The 21,417-nt window shown below is 39.8% G+C and overlaps 1 protein-coding gene across 14 annotated transcripts in view; it reads right to left on the bottom strand.

The window, feature by feature from the left end:
* Positions 1–21,417, bottom strand: part of DMD (dystrophin) — a 1,145,544-nt gene that overhangs the window by 72,383 nt on the left and 1,051,744 nt on the right. For 10 of the 14 annotated variants that reach the window (XM_074858566.1, XM_074858564.1, XM_074858568.1 and 7 more), the window contains one exon: positions 5,710–5,771. In XM_074858566.1, coding sequence (XP_074714667.1) covers positions 5,710–5,771 — 62 coding nt within the window. Of the gene's footprint in view, positions 1–5,709; positions 5,772–12,463; positions 12,589–21,417 lie in introns of those variants that run through there. The other 4 variants (XM_074858577.1, XM_074858575.1, XM_074858578.1 and 1 more) reach the window with 1 other exon arrangement.

Here is a 21,417-nt window from a genome sequence, read left to right as displayed (position 1 = left end):
CAAGGAAAAAAATGTGAACCTACGGTGATAGAACTGAAAGTCTCACTCAACCACAGCCTGTGACATGCTCATACAGCTGTTCATAAATACACTGCCTAAAGCGGATAAACTACCTTGGGAATTACATGTCACTGTTGTCTCCGACAACGCCTACCTAACAGAGGTTAAAAACAGTTTACTGTACAGTCCTGAATAGACCGTAATTCCACTACCAGCCACTAAGCTTTCATGTTTCATCATATGACTTTTCAAGAAGCTTCATCTCACATTGATTCAATACATCTGAGATTCCCTGACTGGCTGATAAGAATGCTGGATTTCTTCCTGCTGCCCAAAACCTGTATATAAATCCTTTAATGATGCCCTACAGTGACATATATTGCCTCTTTAGGAATTGTAATTTAAAAATGCAAATGAGACAAATGCACAAAGGAAAGAAATTAATCAAGTAACACTGCTTAATATCAGTTGAGTCTCAGCCATTGACTCTTATTATAACAATAATTAATGCTATCATCTACATTGCTTTGAGAATGAATAACAGTAAACAGTGTTATATATACAGACATACAGCTGAACCACTCTCCATGAAACAATACAGCACGCTGTACTAGACCTGTCCCACTGAGTAAAAAAGCTGATAGTGTCTCTGCAAATTAGTAAGCGGGAGGTACCCAGGGCACCAAAATGCTACTGATTGCATCTAGACCAAGTGGATGAACACCACAGCATGTACCAGCATCCCAATAACCAGACCAACTGACATGACCCTTGGGAATTTAGTTTTAATATGTAATGGCTTTTCCTCAGTCTGCAAATGCAAAAGTGTAAAAAAGGATATGATGTACACCTGGGTTACACCCCGTTGTAGGGTTGGGATGCAAGTGGTTTGCAGTCAGAAAGGTCAAAAACTCTCCATGTACATTAGATGAGAAGTAGTCATAATAGAAAATCCTAAACTAAATAAATAGAAACAAACAACTTTTAAAATATTAATAAAATATATATATTATGTTATAAATAATATATATTATATATTTTATATATATATATATAATATAAAATATAAAAAAATATTAATGAAAGGTGTCCATTTGCAAACCAAGAGTGCAATACTCTTGAGCAAGATGTTCCCATACTGGTCACCTATTCTGTAACAGATTATTCTGCTCTCTCTGTAATACGCTCCTTCAGTGCTAATACACCTGTGGTTTCATTTTCAAGGGATGCAAGGTTAACTTCTACCACCTAATTTCTACCTCTCTGCCATAGTTACATGTATTGTCTGTTAGCTGTATGCCTACATAGGATGCAATCACACACCGTTAGCAACATGACCTACTCTAGGTCTGACTGCTTTCCAAGGTTGACAGAACCCCCCCAAACCTATTTTCTGAAATGAGAAGTTTTATTATTCAGATTGTAGTTAGCTTGAAAGGACATCAGTGCATAAGCAAGCTTTAAAGAAAGGCCATATGTATCATCTCACCGATTTCAGTAGAAATCAAATGATTGATGTTGCAATAGGCACGTCTTACTAGTACAAACATGGAAAACAATTAGTTGAATGTGAATAAAACCTCATATTAAATACACCATTTAGTAATTTGCAATAAAAACTATTATGGCAGAGAGGAGCAGTTTAGCCTCTTCAGGCTGCAATTCAGAAGGACAAATCAAAATACACAAACCAAAAAAGGATAAAGTTTATCCACCTTGGTCATTCGGAGTTGGAAGCTCACATTGCTGCACAAGAGCCACCTGCCACAGGACAGCAGCTGCTGCCAAAAGCCCAGTGAGGCTCAGAGGTACCTTCCAGCATTCTCCCACCTTGTGTTAAGCAACTCCGACATTTCTTCCAGGTACCCCACAGACAACATGCCCCCCCATCCCTCCAGAATAAATGGAAAGCTGTCACCAATGCACTACAGTCTGCAAGGGTGAGGGTGTTTTTCACCCTCTTGTCTTACCTTGGTGAATTAGGAGAGATAAACAGATGTACACGGCAATATTTCTGACCGCACCCTGCTACTGCAATTACCGTTCACAGTGACGCTAATGCACCTTGGGGAGACTCGTACTGACATTACATGGGAAGGCTGGAAGAAGGGGACACTAACAGTCTGGCACAACAGGTCAAGTTCTCCTGGGCTAACACTGCAAAGGTTAGAATCGTGTTCAGCTTAAAGGCAAAATACTATCCTTCTGAGCTAAACTGCCTGCCATTAAATGTTCACTCTCAGAAGATAATCTGAAAAAAATTATGCAATCCCAGACCACTTTGATTCCTGCTCTTCCCATCTCTCTCCTCATCCAAAGGTCCTTGAACTCTCCAGGACAATGAAATAACATAAATTCTTATTTCAGTCGTGCCCTGGAGCCATCATGAAGGATAAGAAATTTTGTAAGAGGGCTGTCAAAGAACAGTGTAAAAAAGCAGATCTGCAGGAGAACTGCTTTTGGAAAGAAAAGCAGCTGGGGTAGTTCTTGGTAATTTGAAGACTTTCAAAGGGAAGTGAGAAGAAAATGGGAATGGTTCATAATGGTGTAAATACAAACCGAGGGAAGTCTGTCAGTTTAAGTAATAAAGAAGACCTGTCAAGAACAAGCATTCTAATATCTTAAAGGGAAAAGCTTTTCTGTTAAAAGAACAATCAGTTAGAAATTTTTGATACACATATTGCATTTCAAATCAAATATTTTACAGTTATTACCAGTATTTTATAAACAGTCATGTTTCAGCAAATGATCTCAAAGAGAATTTCAGAATGCTTCCTTCATGGGCAGGTTACTTTATAATTTCTTCCTATGGATGCTGTCTCTGATGCAGTTCCTACTGAAGACAAGATACAGGACTTCCTGGACCAACAATCTGATCAGGTGAAAAGTGCACAAAAGTGCATGCAGCATATTCCTACCTTCTTTTCTTAGTACCAAATAATGTTCCCAAGTAATTTAGCTTCATTTTTATAAATACCCAAATCTCTAGAGACAGAAAGCTGAGCCAATGTTTGAAACTTGAAATTCATCTATTTTAGCAAAATGTAATGCAGCAATTTGTAGGTGTGTTAATTGGATATATGAAGAATAAAACTAATATTACTCCTTTTTCTTACAGAAGTGTCTCTTGTGTCTCAAAGACATAAGCAGATGAGGAATGTTACCTTGTGACAGGTTGCACCTTCCTCATTCACTTAAGAAAATTAAGCTTTCAGTAATTTGTAAGAATTTAAATTAGACATAAGGATCCCCTAGAAAATTATGATATACTGGCACATATAGAGAGCTACATCACATAGTGCAATTATTCCCTGCAGACTTAGTGTAGGAGTTGGAAAATGGAAATTAAAATTCTGGACAGCACTGATGTGCTTGGTCTCATTTTTTTTACATTTACCTGGATTGCAAAATTCATGTTTTCTACCAGATTTTTAAAATGGATACATACAAAGCTCTTTATTAGCTTCTTCATATGAATGAGAAGCAAAATTTGGATCCTAATGTGAGGTAAAATAATAGGATCTAATGAGTATGCAATACAAAATCGACTTTAATAATCTCTTCTTAGATAAAATATTACTGAACAGTCTGAAAAGACTTCAAACATCACATTATTACCGTTCTGACCTGAGGCAAAGCAGAGCACTGAAAACACATCAAGGGTTCTGTTCAAGACTAAACGGGTTATGCTTGCATTATGCAATTTGTATGAGAGTTAGGCAATGATGAATACACCCAGTTCAAAAATAAAATAAATTGGTAGGTTATTCAGTAGCACTTTTATCAAAGCTTCACCCCATGTGGCAGTACACAAAGAATCACCTTGTCTAATCTGTTTTGTACATATATATGAACACCTAAGTTTACTAAAAAAATACACATTATGCATCCTTTGCTAAAATGAGCATCGCTTCCATATTAATGAGTATTTGGTCTCAACCCCAAAAGAAATAAAACTAGCCAGAAAGAGGACGGCCCTTTTGGACATTCTTTGCTTCTGAAAAGGAAAACAGCAGGATTTTATAAGAAAAAGAAAGAAAATCTGCCTAAATATTTTCCTTCTCTATGCAGTAAGAAATAAGGATATCTTAAACTCTTGATATTTGGGTGATACTCAGGTGATAAAACTCAGCTAAACTAAATGCAAACTGACTTCAGCAGTCACACATCTTTTGAACTGTTGAGGTGAACACATCAGGACACTTTTCTCCCTTATATATAGTTACCTTTTCACTTCTTGATATTCAAGAGCACTCTAGCTGAAACAGGGAAATACCAGAAGAAAAGCAGCTGCAACAGGACTTTAGGTCTGACCAACAACAGTATCAGAAATATCACACAATCTCTGGATCAAAGGCAGCCGCGGAGTCAGAATGCGGTTCAATTAACAGGCAACTGTTTGAAGATCTACCTGTATTAAAGGGATGTCTGCATGTGCAATTACTATTTGTCCTGAATCTTTTAAACCACTCGCTTTAAGAGTAGAAATATAAAGGAGACAAACAGGGCAATGCATTATAATTAAATAGCAAGTCAATACTTGTCTGCTCTTGCATTTGGTTAGCCTGAACTTACACATCTTATATTCATTTTTGATGTACAGAGCTGTATTCTGGTCAATTTTTAAACAAATTGCTGCCACAGTGCTAATACTATAAGGAAAAAAATCTTCACACTGCTTCATTCCATTTTATCGTATCACTTTTCTAAAATATTTTTGGTATGCCTTTAACTGCAGAGCACTGTGGAAATACCTGAGTGAGTTTGAAATAGATTATGCTCGCATAATTAGACTGTGTTCAGCAGCTAAACTAGAGTTTAGCAGGAGATAATTTAAGCTATTTTTTACTATGGTAAATAAGCCTGCACTAGATGCTAGATTTGACTGCCCTAGTGCTCAAGCTGGCTCGTTTAAAGCTGGTTTATGTACGTGTGCTGTACAGACGTAACTTCCTTTATGACTGCAGCATATTCACTGGTATTTCTTTTAGAGAAATAGCTTAATTTTTATTATACCCTCTATTATTTATTAACAGAACCATTAAAAGCAAAGAGTTAGCTATTAAATGGTCTGCCAAGCAGCCTATACTAGAGCATGGATTGACCTATTTTATCTTATAGATGTGCTTCTGTTAATAAAATCCAAAGCTGCTAAAAACAAAAAGAAATCCTCCACCAGAGAAGCATATCTGAAGTCATAATAAGCATGCAATTTGGGTATTCAAAATGACATCATGACAGTTGCCATGCCTTCCAAGTATTGGAAGTGCTTTACAAATAAAGCAGTGGTAACGCAGTTTGGCAAATTGCTTCAATTGGCTTTCTACCATCCAAAAGTCAACATTAACAGCAGCTTGGTTTGATTTTTTCATCTGCCTTTTGTGAAGTAGATTAGACAGTGAAAAGAATCAGGATTCTTTTTTTTTTTAATTTCTGTCCCAGTCTTTCAGTAAGAGTTCACAACAATGCACCCAAATTACTTTGTAAACCCAGCGCACATTCCTAACGTGTTAATTGAAATATTTTTTTTCCACTGCATGTTTAAAATGTGTTATTATGCCTTATAGATTTCTCTTGCAGAAAATTTTAACCTTGATAAAAGCACTGCCTCTCGCTTTCACTTAATTTTGTTTTTTCACTACTTATGGAAATCTTTGCCTTAAAAATTCATTTGGAAACAAAAACAAACAACCGGTACAGGTGTCTTACCTAAAGACTGGTAAAGCTCAGTCATCTTGGGATGATCCCAGCAGGTCGTTTGCGTCTCATGGCTACAATACAAAACATGAAAGTTAGTGAAGTAAAATAGCTCTCTCCATCGCACAGCAAGCGATCCAGGTTGCACATCAGAGCACGGTGCCAGAGCACCGCCCGCAGCCCGAGCTATCCAGCAGGAGGTCTCAGCAGCAGTAGGCATGCCTTCTTTCCACATGAGGCATTAACTTGGACCGCTTTATTTAGGCATGGGCTCAAGAAACAAAATTAAAAGTAGTGCTAATATTAAGAAGACAGCAAGTATTCAGATATGCCAGAATGTTTTGAGGAATTTGCAAGAACACTGATCAATTCTTAAAAACTCATTGTTTTTAAGAATGGATCATTTGCCGGTTCCTCCAAACTAGAGGAGAGACATTTAAAAGGGCTTAGTTCTTAGAGCGTTTATGGAAATTCTGACCAGATACTGCGATTTGTGGTATTTTTGACCTCCCTTCCCGTACGTGCTCTTTCCACGCCTTCCCATGCGGTAGGTAAGAGCTACCCAGCTCAGTGGCTGCAATCCTTCCTTTCGGTCCAAACACCTGCACTAAAATCCCCATGCAACAGCCCACGCACTGACCCACCACCAGCTTACGCCACTTTTCAGGCCAATGCGTTGCAACCCCCATGTTGATGGTCTCTTTTAGCAAAGGCTATTGCTGCTCCTCTTGTTCCTGGGACTCCCAGGCTCCCTCCCTTGCCCTGGAGGTCCCTGTGCAGTGCCAGGCAGCAGAGCTGCTGGGATGCCAGGGAAAAGCTAAAGCAGGATTATGAAACGCTGCAGTATGACTAGAATGTAAATCGGGCATTCTCTGCATTGAGGCTAGCAGTCTTCAGCTTTGCAACACAACACGTTGCCAAAAGACATGCAGTGTGAGAAAGCCAACATAATAAAGCGTTAGCGGGTGTAGTAGCAACTCATGGCTCCTAAGGTTACACATCTTATGATTTTTTTTTTTTAATGACAGCATAGCTAACATGATCATGTTTCCATTAGTGTAGAAAACTTGAAAGAAAATTCTCCTTATCTATCCTGTAGCCAATGAAGTCCTGTTCATACAGAATTAAGCTACATTGAAAGACAACCATGAGCACTCATAAAAAAAATTCTGGAAAGCTTACGTAGCACACAGTTGCTAGCAATCACATTTACAATTTCTGTACTTAAAAAGCAGACATCCTGGTTCCAACACACACACGTCATTCAGGAGAAAATATGCAGGGGAGCAGGACCTGATCCACAGCACTGTGGAGCTCCTGGAGCACACACACCTCCCAGCTTCAAGAGACTAAACCACAACTCATCCAGTGGGTTGAATGTACCTGTACACCCAACTGTGCGGTGGAAGGCTGATTTGATGAGGTTGTTTTAGAGAACAGACGGTCCTTGAGTTCTCTTTTTGAGGCAGCAATGTTCCCAAGTACACCTTTAGCCTTTATAGGCTAAGAAGGGGTAAAATTTTCAAAGAATCACTTCAACACCACCCCTAACTCAAGGAAAAAAAGAAAATTGTGACATGTTTTCTTAGTATGATTTAATTTTGGTCTTAAAAGACAGGCTATTTATTTGATCCACATGAATACTGGCCCAGTAACCTCTATATATTCAGTAGCTTACTATATATTTCCAGATTCTCCTCTGTAATTGCAAGAAAGAATGAAAGGGATCGCAAGCACTAAGCATAAAGAAAAAATGTTGCCATAGTGCTGCCCCAGTTGAGCATAGGCTTTTAAACAAGCCCCATCTCATCAACCTCAGCATCCCCTCCCCTTCCTAATTCCTGTGGTGGCTGAAGGCAGTGAAAGAGGGAGGAGGACACTAGAAGAGCAAAAGCAGTCTTGTTCCCTGCTCTGGTAAAAAAATGAGTCCTGCAAAAGGAGGTGGCTGCAATCATGTTCAGAAATCTGAGCGTGGTCTGGTTTTTTTAAATGCAGAAGCTGGGTAGCTTTAAGTGAAAACCTGTGGATCTGAGCCACCTGCACCTGAGCATTTTCTACCACCTTTAGCATGGGCAGGTTCTGCAGAGAACACAGCACCAGCAGCTTTTACCATAACCAGGTATAAAGTGCATTTCTGAAGAAAAACAGAGACAGTTTAGTTTACACATTGGGTCCCTAAAAACTTGGCTACCTGAAGTCTCTGCTTATGCAACAGCAGCCCAAAGGAAAAGAGAAAGGGAGCGTACTCATTGCAGAAGAGCCCTGTAGCCAGAGATGACACGATTCAGCTGAACATAATGCAGACCCAAATAAACATTCAAACCCACAGACCTGAGACTGCAGTTTGTCCGCACTCAATGCCAGTCGCAGATCAACAGTTTCCCAGGCACGAGCCTGGCCACCCTGGCTTGCTTCCACATGGGCAGGTAGCCCCAGAAGTGAGGGATATTTGAATAGAAACTGTACCATGGTTTGTATGCCAAATCATGTAGTAAAAATGAGAAAAATAACTTATGCACATCATTACAATAAACTTCTGAAAATAACCCGTCTGACGTTCCCTGTGAAGTTAGTTTGGCAGTCCCGGACTGTTCTATGGATAAACTAGACCACTTCAGACTCCATAGCTGTTAATCTGGTAGCCTTCAAAGGCACTGATTCCTCATTAACATATTTAAAAGCCATCAGATTTGTGGCAAAGTTGTATCTATGTAGGATTATGGAATCCCATACCTGTGTTGGATAGAAGAACAAAAGGATCTTATTAGATGTGGAAATCTACTATGGTTACTCACTAACGAACATCACATGGATGAGTAATTTATTGATTTTTTTATATTTTCATTTTTTATGGTAAAGCCTAACCATGTATCAGTGAATTCAGTGTGTATGCTTTAAGCTCATGGCATCTACTCATCTTACTGAAAATACATAATTGCTTTCCTTAAGATCTTGTAAATAAAATTTCCATTGCCAAAGAAACACTGGACTCCCAACTGTTTTCAGATATTTTTAATACCAGTAACCCCAAACCACTACCTTGTGTGCTTTTCTTTCACGGTACAAGATTAATTGTCTTGGAGATGTACATTTTGTAAGAACAACTTTATTTGCTTCATCTGCAAGTGACAAAGACTGAATTTGCAGGGCAAGTATATTTCCCCTCCTTCCCCCCCCTTTGCTTCATTTGTAAACTTAGTTGCAACTTACGAGGAAATAGCCCTTTCTTTAGGCTATAAAAGTCAAGTCAGTAGAGACTCTAAGTCTTGCCCCTGCCACCTTCCCAGCAGTGACCACCCATGGGCAGTGCCCCACACCCAGCCACCCTCGCAATTCATCAGAGATCACTCAACCTCCTAGCGTGTACCAGACCTGGCGACACACAGTCTTGCGCTCTCGCAAGAAAAAGCAAGGGTTTTAAAGGAAAATACACCTTGGTCACTGTGATTTCTGTAGAGGCTGAGTGCCCGTACCAAGCCAGGGCAGATTTTGCTGGTACTTTACATGCAGAACACAAGAAGGCTGCAGCTATTTCACTCCAGCTAAAAGGCGTTTGCCTCTCAACTGAACGTTTTCAGCTCAGAAAGTTATCAACAATTCTGCACACAAGGGCAGCTCCAGGAAAGGTTAGATTCCATTGAGGCTATTCTTCATAAGCCTCTTTGCCATTTTCAAAGGCCATTTAATTGTGAGCTTAGGGGTTGGACTGGTGGGGGAGGATTTGTGTGGATGCCCTTATTGTGAACACCGTCTAAAGTGAAATGCCAGCTCAGCAGTTTCAGGCAGCCTCAACCACACTTGGGAATGCTGTAGCATCCTTAATAGATCTGCAGCAAAGCGTTTGCCAGAGTTTCAAACTCCGGTGAACAAGGGCCTTTAGAGCTTGCAAGTCAGAAAGACATGAAAAGTGTAGTGCAAGTCCTCTTGACTAGCAGCAGCTAAAGCAGGGTGAGAATGTGTGCAGAAATAAGTACTCAAGATGCTTTTCCAACAAACCATCAACATAAAAAGGCATCAATGCACACAGCCAGTAATTTTGCAATATTGCACATGCTCAGAGAATACATTTTTCAATTTGGCTCTACATTTAGGGCAACTAAATTGATCACTAGCTTTTAAATCACAGACATTCTGCAACAAACAAAAATATAGGTGGGCTCACATGGCATATTTTCCTCTTTCTCACCCGACTTAAGCTGCAAAGGTGGAAAGGAAATTAAAACCAGGCCTGAAAAGGAGAAGAGCAGCACCGGATAATGGTGACACCTAGGCTCTGGTGTGACTGGCACACTAAATACACTGATAATTCAGTGGGATGAAAGCACAGTCTTCACTTAATACATCCTTTGGGAACCACAGGACCACTTCATTAAAGGATGATTATATTATATTAGCAAGGATAATTTTTATGTGGGGAATTCTGTCACATATGCCTGTGTGAACTCCTCTGTTCCTGCCAACAGCAGAGAGATTTGTCTCTCATCGCTGTCGGCAGAGCCGATAACACACAGGATTGAAAACCTGAAATCAAGAGATGATATCCTAACTGACCCACTAGCTGAATTACAGTTCCCTTGTTATAACTTGATCAGTTTGGACAAAATAGTTGTTTCATCTTCCTTCCTTTTATATTACTTCTGAGCAACACCAGCAGCGGGAGGAGTGGAGAGCAATGCTCCCCCCATCCAAATTCCTGCACAAATTCCACCCCAAAACATTCCTGCACAAGCCACACCGAAACACTCGCAAATCTTTTAACTGTTTTTGATTGCACTTCTTCTCCTCCCCCTTTTTTAAAAAATATATATCTAGGATTCAGTCTCATGTGTATTCACTGCTCAGCTCCAGAGTCTAGAATTTTAGACTGCAACTGCAGAGTCCTTTTTAAACTCTTACATCCCTCTTCATTGGTGATACCAGAGCCAGTTCTGCTGCACTTCTCCCCTCACCCTTCATTAGAAAATGCGACATGAACTAGATGTGCGTGTGCATAGATGTGCGTAGAATAAGAAATTCGATCAGGTAGCAATAAATAAATAGTTACATACACTTAAGAAAAAGCTGAAATTGAAGCAGCTTTTTACAAAGCACTGAACTGATCCATTTTCAAACAACACAATTTACAATACCTCTCACCTTTTGGCTTTAAGATGAATAAAATGTTATTCCAACCACCTTATGACTGTTGTGAAAAAGCCAAAATAAACACTATAGAGTTGTTTGGATTTTACTACACTAACCTAAACACAATTGAAATAGTTTGTATGAACAGACACTACTGCTCATTTAAATGAAAAAAGTTTTCACCAATAGATGACAGTAATTGCAAGGAAGACTTAGTATTTGTCTTTTTACAGTATTTCATTAATTCCTTAGATAAAACAAGTTACTGCTATGGAAAGTATGAGCAATGTAAAAAGGTGGAACTCCTTTGTGCTTTACAAAGGACCACTGTTTTCATCTGTAAATCTAGAGACTACTGATCTGTGCAGAGATTATTTCTGTTTAAACCAAGGATCAGTGTCTTTTCAGCAGGAATTTGACTTTAGCGTGTTTTATTGGCTTTTGCGAGATTTATCAGACTACTGAAGGCAGGCACCAATACATATGAAAGTTTCTTGCTGATACTGAAAATGAATAGTAGAAGGGCAAATACCAGCTGCCAAGTACTGAATAGTAACTCTTTTTCTTCTCCCCTTGATGTTAAACATTTATTTTACACACTCTGTCACGGGCAGAGTCCTGCTCAGTGACGAACACTTGGTGAGCCTGATCCCCCCCCCCAGCTGTTCCTCTCCACTGATCTATTTGCTTTTCAAAGCCTACCCTTCCCCACTTCTGCCAACGCAATTTCACTGCAGGGTCTTGTCAAATCCAGGCTCAAACAGTGATGGCCTCAAACAATTCCTTAGCGCTAAAAGGTCAAAGATTCTACATATAACCACGTTTCTTGTTTCCTCAGCTCTGTACACATACATCGTCTCAGCCCAACTTCAGTTTAACATGAGGACTGGGGACACTGATGCCGGCCCGGGCTGCAAGATGTTTTACAATAGCCATTAAAAGACAATATAATGTACCATATAGCAACAAAAAAAGATAGCACTTATAATGCAATAGCCCAGAGGGAACGCCCTCCCAGCTTCTTCTGCCTATTAACTTGAAAGATTATTTCTAAGCATGAAATAACCAGGAAAAGTAATACACCTCTGAGCACGCTTGTTTTCAGGAATTCTGTTGAAGTTCACGCCCGAACCAAGTTGCAATACAGGCTACGCGCTACGGAGGTACCGTTTTACAGCACTCTGCTACCCCTTAAAACCTGAGGAATAACGAAAAGAGCCAATGCCCACCTTTACGGCGCCCACCCCTCCCCGCATCTCCGGCACTTCCACAATTTCCCGGCTCGGCCTCAGGGTCTCCCCCTGCCAGCCCACACCTGCACAGGTAGCCCCACGCGTGTGGGCGATCCCACACCGCCATGCCCTGCCCGCCCCAACTAGAGTCACCCAGCGCCAAACTACGGCCTCGTCAGAGGGAAAAGGCGTAGAATGAAACGCCGCTTCAGGTCCCCTCAGGAAACCAGGCAGCGAATTGACCCTTTCAGCGTAACAGACGGAAAGGTACCGCCGCTTCCCCCCATGCTCTGCAAAGACGGCGGTCGCCCGCGCTTCCCCCCACCCTCACCGAGAGCGGGACCGCCGCGGGAACCCCCGAGAGCCCCCGCCCGCCCGCCGGCACCTGCCGCCCCACGCACCCCCCTCACCCCTTGCGCTGCTCCCTCATGGCGGCGACTGCCCGCTGGCGCCGCGGAGGCAGAGACAGCGCGGCCGCCTAGCCCAGCCCGGCCCGGCCCAGCCCAGCCCCGCCGCCCAGCGCCGCTGCTGCCGCCCCGCCGGGAAGAGAGGGAGGGCGGGAAGGGGCGGTGCTCGCCCGCCCCGGTCCTGCCCACCCCGGCCCTGCCCGCCCGCGCGCCCGCCGGCGGTGCCGGCCCCGCGGGGAGCGTCCCGAACCCCCCGCCCGGGAGCCCGGCTGAGGGGCGTTGTGCGGGCACCTCGCCCCTTCCCTGCCGCCTCCCGGGCCTCGTATCTCCGCTGGCGGCGGCTGGAGGGAGCCCTCGGGGGTTCCTGGACACTTTTTTTTTTTTTTTTTTTTTGGGGGGGGGGGGGGATGTCTGTGCGTCCCCCCGGGGGTTGGCGCGCCCCGAGGCTGGCAAAGCTGTTGGCTCTCGGCGGACTTGGGGAGAAAATTAAAATATGCACCGAAGCTGGGACGGATTTGAAATGGGCCTTAACGTGGGTTTTCGCTTAGCAGCTGTTAATTTCGGCGCTTAAAACGCCCGAGTGGTTTATTTGTGAGAGAAACCAGGTAATTTCATTTCTAAGGGCTTGCCTTGGTCTCACTGGGAAGGACAAGCTTCTCCCCCGGCATTGTCAGAGCAGAAGAAATAATTCTGCTCATGCTGAGTAACTGTTGCAAGGTTTCTTTGTATTAATTCCTACTTAATATTCAGTACACAAAGGAAAGCTAACAATCTCCGTGTCACAAGCATTTTAGATCAGTGCAGCCAGTCCCCTCTCATGCCAGTTTTATATCTACGTCCTTTATTCATTAAAATAATGCTGCGTAGAGAACCAAGTCCCTCACACAACTAGTTTTTCAAGCCTGTGATTTCTTGGTAAAGCCACCCAAAAAAAGGGTGCCTTTCAAATGTACAAAAAACCTCCCTATTTTTACACTGGGAAGACACAGGCCTAGAAGGACGGAAAATTCATCTCACCTGTAGTTTCTATACCACAGGAATATCCCATAGACTGCTTTCCCATTACATAGATGTTGGTAAGCACTGAACTTGGTGGGTTTCATTCTAAATACCAGGATATTTAGGCCCTTAAGGCTCCACATAGCTGGGTTATCTGATTTTAGGAAAAGCTCAATAAGCAGTTCAACGAAAGCTTGCGTGTTTTTTTTCTAGAAGCATTAAAAGTGTAAGATGCTCAAGGTTCAACCCCTCAGGCCCCCAAACGCAAATATAAAACTTAAAAGAATTAAATGTTAAATTCTCATAGTTCCCAATTTGTTTTAAGAGGTCTAATTCGCAGTTTTCAGTTACCTTGGATCTAGAACACTACCTCAACATGGGAAGAAAAAGAGGATTACTTTTTGTGTAAACATAAGTTGGTATGTTAAAACTCATTAGGCTCTGAGAATTGTCCATTAACTTCAGTGGACCTGGTATTAGATCAATTGCTGTATCAGATAGCTGTGAGGTGAATGAACTGGGTGAAGGCTGTCAATTGTGTTACATCACCTACCTCACCTTTTCCCATCTTTAGCTAAATTTTAAGAGGTGAGAGATCTCTCTTTAAGTCTTTAAAACAGGATGTTTAGCATATTACTTGGAAGGAACCTCATGGCCTATTACAAGGCGAGAGCAGCTGCCCGTGTAATACAGAGGGACTCAGGATAGCTGGAAGCCTGCCGTTTCACAGCAAAAGTGGTTTGTTTTCCTTCAAGAAATATCTAGCACTGATACCCCTGATACACATTCCTTCAATTTTTGCTGTTTTTGGAGTTTCCTGGTCTGCCTCAACAGAAGCTCGATGCTGCTGTTATCACATTGGTCTTCTTTCCCATACAATAGTGCCAAGTAATAAGAATTTAAAAACAGTCTGAATTTCTCATACTTTGCATAATCTTCTTTCTCCTTGAGTTACAAATAAAGCATTGTATTCAATTAGACTCACAGCAGGTGAAAACCCCAATTAGTGAATCCATTTTCTCGTGGTTTTTTCCCTACCTTACACCCACACACCACTTACTTTTTTTTTTTTTTTAAACAATAAAGGGGAACTCTGAGTCATTCCTCAATTGAAAAGCAAATTAACCGTTTGATCTCCCAAATCAAACTATTACCCACTGAAGAACATCCAGGGGAAAACAAGAGTGTTGAAAGATTAAGGGATTAAGGCCTATTGACTTTATAATTTGATTTATTAAAAAAAAAATTCATTTAATGTAGTTCTGATTGTTGTCTCCAAATTCACAAAAGCTTTTAGCTGTTTTGATTGACCTCAAAATTATATTTTTGCCATATAATGTGTGCAAGTAATACCACTCTTACTCTGAATTATTTTTAAACTACCCATAATTTATTACAAAAATATATTTTGTTTTCAATGTAAATGATTACTGTCTTTGGCATTTGTAACTGAGGCCAATCTTTACGCCATACTTAATTTTAAGCCATTTATTTGATAAAAGACAGTCATCTTCTTGTGAAAAATAAAACAGGATTACAGACTAAGCAGAATTTTAATTCCCGGTGCTGCTTTTCTTATCTAAGGGCTATTCAGTCAATTTGTGCACCTACACAGAGGCCTTAGTCAGAAGGAGAAAGAGTTTATTTCTTTTATACTGTAGGTTTGTCCTGGACTATATCTAATCAAGGTATCCTTCTCTTCAACATTTAACAACAAACAGGTGATTAAAGGGAAATCACAGCCCCCTAATAAATGAGGGATAATAACTGGAGGCTGTCTTATTACCCCAAAACTCTTTCAGGAAAAAAAAAAAAAAAAAAGTGGATTTGAAGGCAGTCTGCCAATCACTACTCCGTGTTACAGACAGATACGGAAACCCAAACACAGAAATGGGTAGGGACTTGCCATACACCACTTAGTAGGGCAGACATGCAGTGTACAAGTTCGCTTGTAAGTTTAGCACTTTATGAGTCAGAAGACTAAAGAGGCATTTCTTTAGTTTTACTGTCATTGAAAGTGAAGATACAACATTTTCCTATTAACTAAGCCTTGCTTCCATAGTTCTGTGAAGTGTAGCGTTGTCCTCCTTGTTAGTGTGGCTTTACTATTTCTCAGTGCTCTGGGTAGTGGATTAGCAAGCGCTTGCCTTGCATGTAAGAAGACATTGTGGTGCCCTGTGTTGGGCTGGCTAATCCGTTATGCTGTTTGAGTCTATTTTCTTTTTCTTGGTATAAATAAAGACCAAGAATCACTTGGGATGGCACAATGACACTTTCCTGGATCATCTGTCTTAAATATGCTCCAAAGGCTGACACCTCCAGGATTTTCTCAGTATTCGTTGATAGCTCTCAGAAGAGCCAAGAAGAGAATACTGTTTTGGATGCTGCTGGTTTGGGGTTTTTTTTTTTTGGCTCTTTGCACATTACCACTGGAAGCACATTAAAATACTGTAAATGCAATGAAGAAAATAGCTTTGAAATTCTGCATTAATTTTACCCAACATTGCACTGTAAATTAAAGACCTACTAAAACATTCACAGCTCTGTATACTTATAATCAGTTATTTACACCACGGGAGAGTCGGGGAAGGAGCATACTGCTTTCTGTCCAGAGGGAACCCCCATCCATGTCCTGTATAAAGGGAGATTAGCAGGTGCTGCTTTTACATGGAGCTCATTCTCCACACTGTAAGGCAGATGTGGAACTGGCAAGTGGAGCTCACAAGAATTTACCTGGCATGTTTCACTGAGATGTTCTTGGAAAAGACAGAGTAGGAAGAGGAATCCTTATTATTTTCTTTTTTTTTTTTTTTTAAATTAAAATAATTCTGCAGTAAATATTACAGAGCTTGGAGCAATTTAATGCACAGTATGGAAAGGACTGGTACCCAGAATATGTGACAGGAGTATGTCTGTTCCTGCTGAACCCACAATGGCACAACCTCCCCATTCCTTTGGGCTGTACTTGCTTTTACTACAGTAAAGATACCTGATTAAAACTGAAATTTAAGTCACCCTACGAGTATCACGGAGCCTCAGGAGCAGTTTGTGTGTGCCTTATGTCTCCCTGCATTGCGTGCTGTTGATAAAAGATGAATGAGAGGGTGCCTGTCATTTTGAATATATTAGATATATGTATGAATTACATCCTGTTGAAGTCTTGGAAAGGCTAATTTGGAGAGGCTACATTTATTTTTTAAGCTGATAGTGATGATTTAGACACTCTGCAGTAGCAGAGTGTGTGTTTGGTCTCCACTGCCAGGTGTATGACCCTGGAAAGAGAAGCAGAGGGAGACTAAGTAAGATTACATGCATCTCTGGATGCAGTGGATAGCACAGCCAGGTTCCACCAGCACTATGAGTTCTTCAGGTAAGCACCTGTAAATACCAAAATCTCTTTTCTCTGTTCCATAACAAACCACAAGAAGTAAAATTAAGAAGGGAATAACCCCTACTCTTCCGGGATGGAGATGAACTGGAGTGTGAATAGTTCCAAGGGTGGGAAGATCAAGAAGCAAAATGCTGGCAAAATGCTGGCAAAATGCTAGATAACTAAAAGTATTAAAAAACCCTCTGAAGTATGGCTTTTGAAAAGCTAAGAAAAAAAAACATATAAAGAAAGACTTAAAATCTACCAGCAGAAAATTTATGCCAAGCAAAACTGCTTGCTGATCTTTACAATATACAAATAAGACTTGAAAAATAATAATTATACCATAGTAAATTCTTGGTTTGAGGAATCTGTATTGGCAAAATGAATGGTTATCATTTCAGGGACTAAGGTTGAGAAAAAATGCAGACTAATAAGGATATATTAAAGAAAACAACGAAGGCAAACTCAATTTCTTACTTTGCGTGCCAAGTTAGAAATAAATGACTGTTTTGCCTCCTGGGGGATTAAAATAAGCAGGATTTCATAAACTCTTTTGCTCACTGACTCTTTTCACCTTAAAATATTTCTTTCCATGCATAAAATTATGTGTCGCAAACACAAAAGCTGGCTTCACAAATCATTAACTTCTCTACTGTTTCATATGAGTGTATAGATCTTAATAGCAAGAAACTCTGTATCTTGCAGTCCTACTTCACTCAAGGCCCAGAAAACCTGATGCTAGCTACGGGTCACCATGCATTCCTGGTCCCCAGCAAGCAGCCCTCTCTTCCAAAGGCTTCCACAGATGTTAAGGAGAACCATGTCTCTTTTTTACTAATTTAGTTTTTGGTTGCATTCCATAATATATGTATTTTTTGACAGTATCAAATGTTTTTTAATGACTAATATCATACAAACAAAAAAGTTTTGTTTTAATTGAGGAAATTTTTTTGCAAAATGTCCCTATGCAAATATTATCTAGAAGAGAAAATATTCATTTGGGAAAGAAAAAAACTTAGATCATTCTACGAGATTATGTACTGGGACATTCCAATAGTAAGGCTGCACTTCTGTAGTAAAAGAAGGGAACAATGAAATCTATTGCATTTTATGACAACTATATGGAAGCAAGTTCCCAATCAGATGACTAGCTAGGCAAACTTTGCACCTTTGAATTAATGCATTCATTTTTTGCTGTCTGTATTTTAGCAATGGTTGCTTTGCTGTGTTCTCACAGAACTTGTAGTTTTTGTTGCTTTAAAATATACTTTGAACCTGTCATAACTACCATATTGTTTCCTCAATTATTATAATATACTATACATAACATTATAATCTATAATTGTAACAGGAGGCCCTGCCTATTTTTACGTACATGCTAGGCTTTTCCATCATTTTCCCAAACATGTCAAGGTTGTGGACCTCAGCAAATATGATAAGTTTGAGGTCTGCTCCTAACCTTTTCCCTAGATTGGGCCACACAGAGCCCTGATAGGAGAAAGTGATGGTTTTCCCTCCTTGGTAAATCAAACTTGTGTTGATTTAGTTTCAAAATCGGAGTCTTTGTCTTCTCCTAATACCCGGGTGTAACATGAGCAGTCTTCCTGCATAGCACGATTGCTTTGCTCTCTCTTCCTAAAAGTCTTACGTGGGGATCGAGAAATCTGAGGAAAGTGCAGCACTGCACTTGGGGAAGGAACCAGCCTAGAGAAATTAATGAGAGGAGGGAGTAGCTACACCTAACTAGCCTCACTAGTAATTCCATCTAGGCTAATGCCTTCATCTGATCCAGGTGACATTTCTCATGGTTTATTTGCATAGAAATGCAGTTTCAGGTTTAGGGTTGTGCAACTATTACCAAACTGACGTCAGACTTGGTAACAGCAAGAAAAAAAATTCTGAAAAGAAAAAGTTTCTCATCTGACATTTCTGAAATCAAAACTTTTAATTTCATTTCAAAAAAATATTCTATGAAAAAATGTGCTTTAATTTGCCTACAAAATGAGGCAATTGCTCATACAGCTCTGGCAGTGCCTTTAATGGCAAGTGGCAATAGTCTCCTCTTGTCCGTTCCAAAGAGTGAAAATTAGTGTTTATATATAGTCATTTGAAACAAATCTAGACATACAGCTTATGTATGTCTAGATACCTACATTAACTAGTGCTTCTAGAGATGGATAAATCAGCATCAGCTACCATGGAGCCATCTCCTAGAGCACAGGTATTATTTTATCCTAATTGAATCTAAATGTATGTTAGCACTTAAGTACTTCAGTAAAGAGGGATACAAAAGAATTTTGAGGTAAGATAAAAATTATTTCTTAGCTAAGTGTAAGAAAACGATTTCATTCAAGTCTCCTGTGGCAAGTTCAAGCATTTACGCTTTGGCACATGCTTCACATAATTCCAGACAGCTTCTGCTCCTTCCATTTACTTAACTACAATTTGGTTCTTCCTAACAAAGTAGTCCACCCAGCTTTTGCATTTTGGTATCTTTGTATAGTTCCTTCTATCTCTAGCACAGTAGCTGGCAGTTAATTCAGGAAAGAATCGTGTGGATGCTAGCTGATAGAAAAAAAGTGCTGCTAAACTATATTGCACAGTTTAAACTTTATGTTTAATAATGGGAATGCATTTACTAGAAGTCAGTGTCTAGGTTTACTTTCAGTATTTCATACGTTTGAGTTGAGCCAAACCTCTCATGGTACATCTCAACAAGTCTTCAAATAGCTTGCAATTCTACTGGCATACCTTCATTCAGTTCTCTGATCTCTGTTAGTAAACAGAACATGGAATCTCTTACTGAAAGAATAAACCTGCAAAATGAAGACTCCCTTTCTAGCAACACAGCTGAATTCACAATGAAAAACTTGCAATGAAAATCAGATGCCTTGTCTACACAAGTCAAAGAGCCTTGACATTTATGACAGATGACTTTCAGGACCTACCATAATCCATTATTAAATCAAGAACAATGGTGATTTTCTGGACCTCAATATCAGACAAAATAAGTTTTTCTTCTTATACTGAGTATTTTTCCACATTGAACTAATCAAACAATTTCCAAATTTGTATTTAGAGCTATTGTCTTAATCTTTAAGAAATTTATTTCAAAAGTGCAATCTAAATCCCGAACAATCCACACAGCCCTAAAATATTAAGGATCTAAACATTGGTTATGGTCCGTATTAACATTCTTAGACCCCTGCTGCTACATCTAACTCTCCTGAACACATCATCAGAAATTTCACCCACAATTCTACCTACATCTTCAGCTTTTTCTAAAATAGTCCCAACTTAAAGAGAAAATTACTGCTAGGACTAAGTGGAGTTACCCATCTTGATCATCTCCCTCATCACACGACACAGAATGCCAGATTATTTTAAAAGTTCAAAATACCTAATTCCATGTTGTCAGTCATAAGAAACATCACACAGTTTTTGGCACCTTCCTCTCAAGAAAAAAGTATTAAATTCAGACAAGATTTCTCTGTATCTACACAGTACACTATAAATGCAGAGCATGCACAGAATCCAAACCATTTGTTTATTTAATAGTGTCCACAATTTGGAATTTTATGCTGGCATAGATTTAATAGACATAGATAGCATATTACCTACTGTGTAGAAGATGATTTTCTGATTGTCCTTAAAGTTAGAAAGATCATCTAAACTCACACCTCCCATCTCAGAAAACATTACAACTGTTTGAGCATTCATCCCTAATCCCAAAATAACAAAATCAGTCTGTCATATTAAGAAAATATGGTGTTGTTTTAAATTATTATTCTTCTCTCGAGGTAAATAATTTTCCTTCAGTTACTATCAACAGCTCTGGCTCCTGGTTGCCAGCTTTAGAACCGAATGTCATTTTGCAAACAATTATCAGCTAATGTCTTTGCAGCAATACGCATCAGCCACGGGAAAATAAAAAGACCTTCAACCTTACCTTTTAAATAAAAACTGGGTTAAGATCTGTGGGGTCTAAATACTTTTGTACTTTAGTAATGAAATTTATTTTTGCTTACGGACATTATAAATTTTATCAGTATTCTGAAATGAATCTCGTTACTTTCCCGTAGTTTTGTTGCTGCAGTTGCTCTTCATTCTCATTCTTAAAAATCTACTGTCATTATTTCTCAAATTATTATCCTTCCACCCATGTCTCTCAATTCGTTCTGTTTTTAGGGTAACTAACAGAGCAAATAATTTATTAAGGATAAAAATAATTTTGCAAAGATTTGCAGAAGCTGACAGCCTAAGAATTTTGCCAAATAGAGCCCAAGCAGGGAGTGAAGGATTAGACCCCATCTAATCCACTCGTTTTATCAAATCAGTGTATTTGGAAAGTTTTATTTTTAGCAGCTTGCTGTACTGAGCATTCATTTGGCTTTATTCTAAGAATTTCTATTTAAGAATCAAAGAGAAGAAACCTATTTCTTGTTTGTGAGAAAGGTACCATCATTAAAAGTCTTCCATTCCCCAAACAAGTAAATATATTCTTTATGCCATATTATTATTATTATGATAATTTTCACAGTAAACATTACACTTCACTATGGCTAGCATTTATTTTAAAATTTTA

The sequence above is a fragment of the Strix uralensis genome, chromosome 2 (genome assembly GCF_047716275.1).
Source record: "Strix uralensis isolate ZFMK-TIS-50842 chromosome 2, bStrUra1, whole genome shotgun sequence".
Taxonomy (NCBI): Eukaryota; Metazoa; Chordata; class Aves; order Strigiformes; family Strigidae; genus Strix; species Strix uralensis.
Note: the sequence above shows the minus strand (reverse complement) of the source record. Positions and strands in the feature narration are given on the sequence as shown.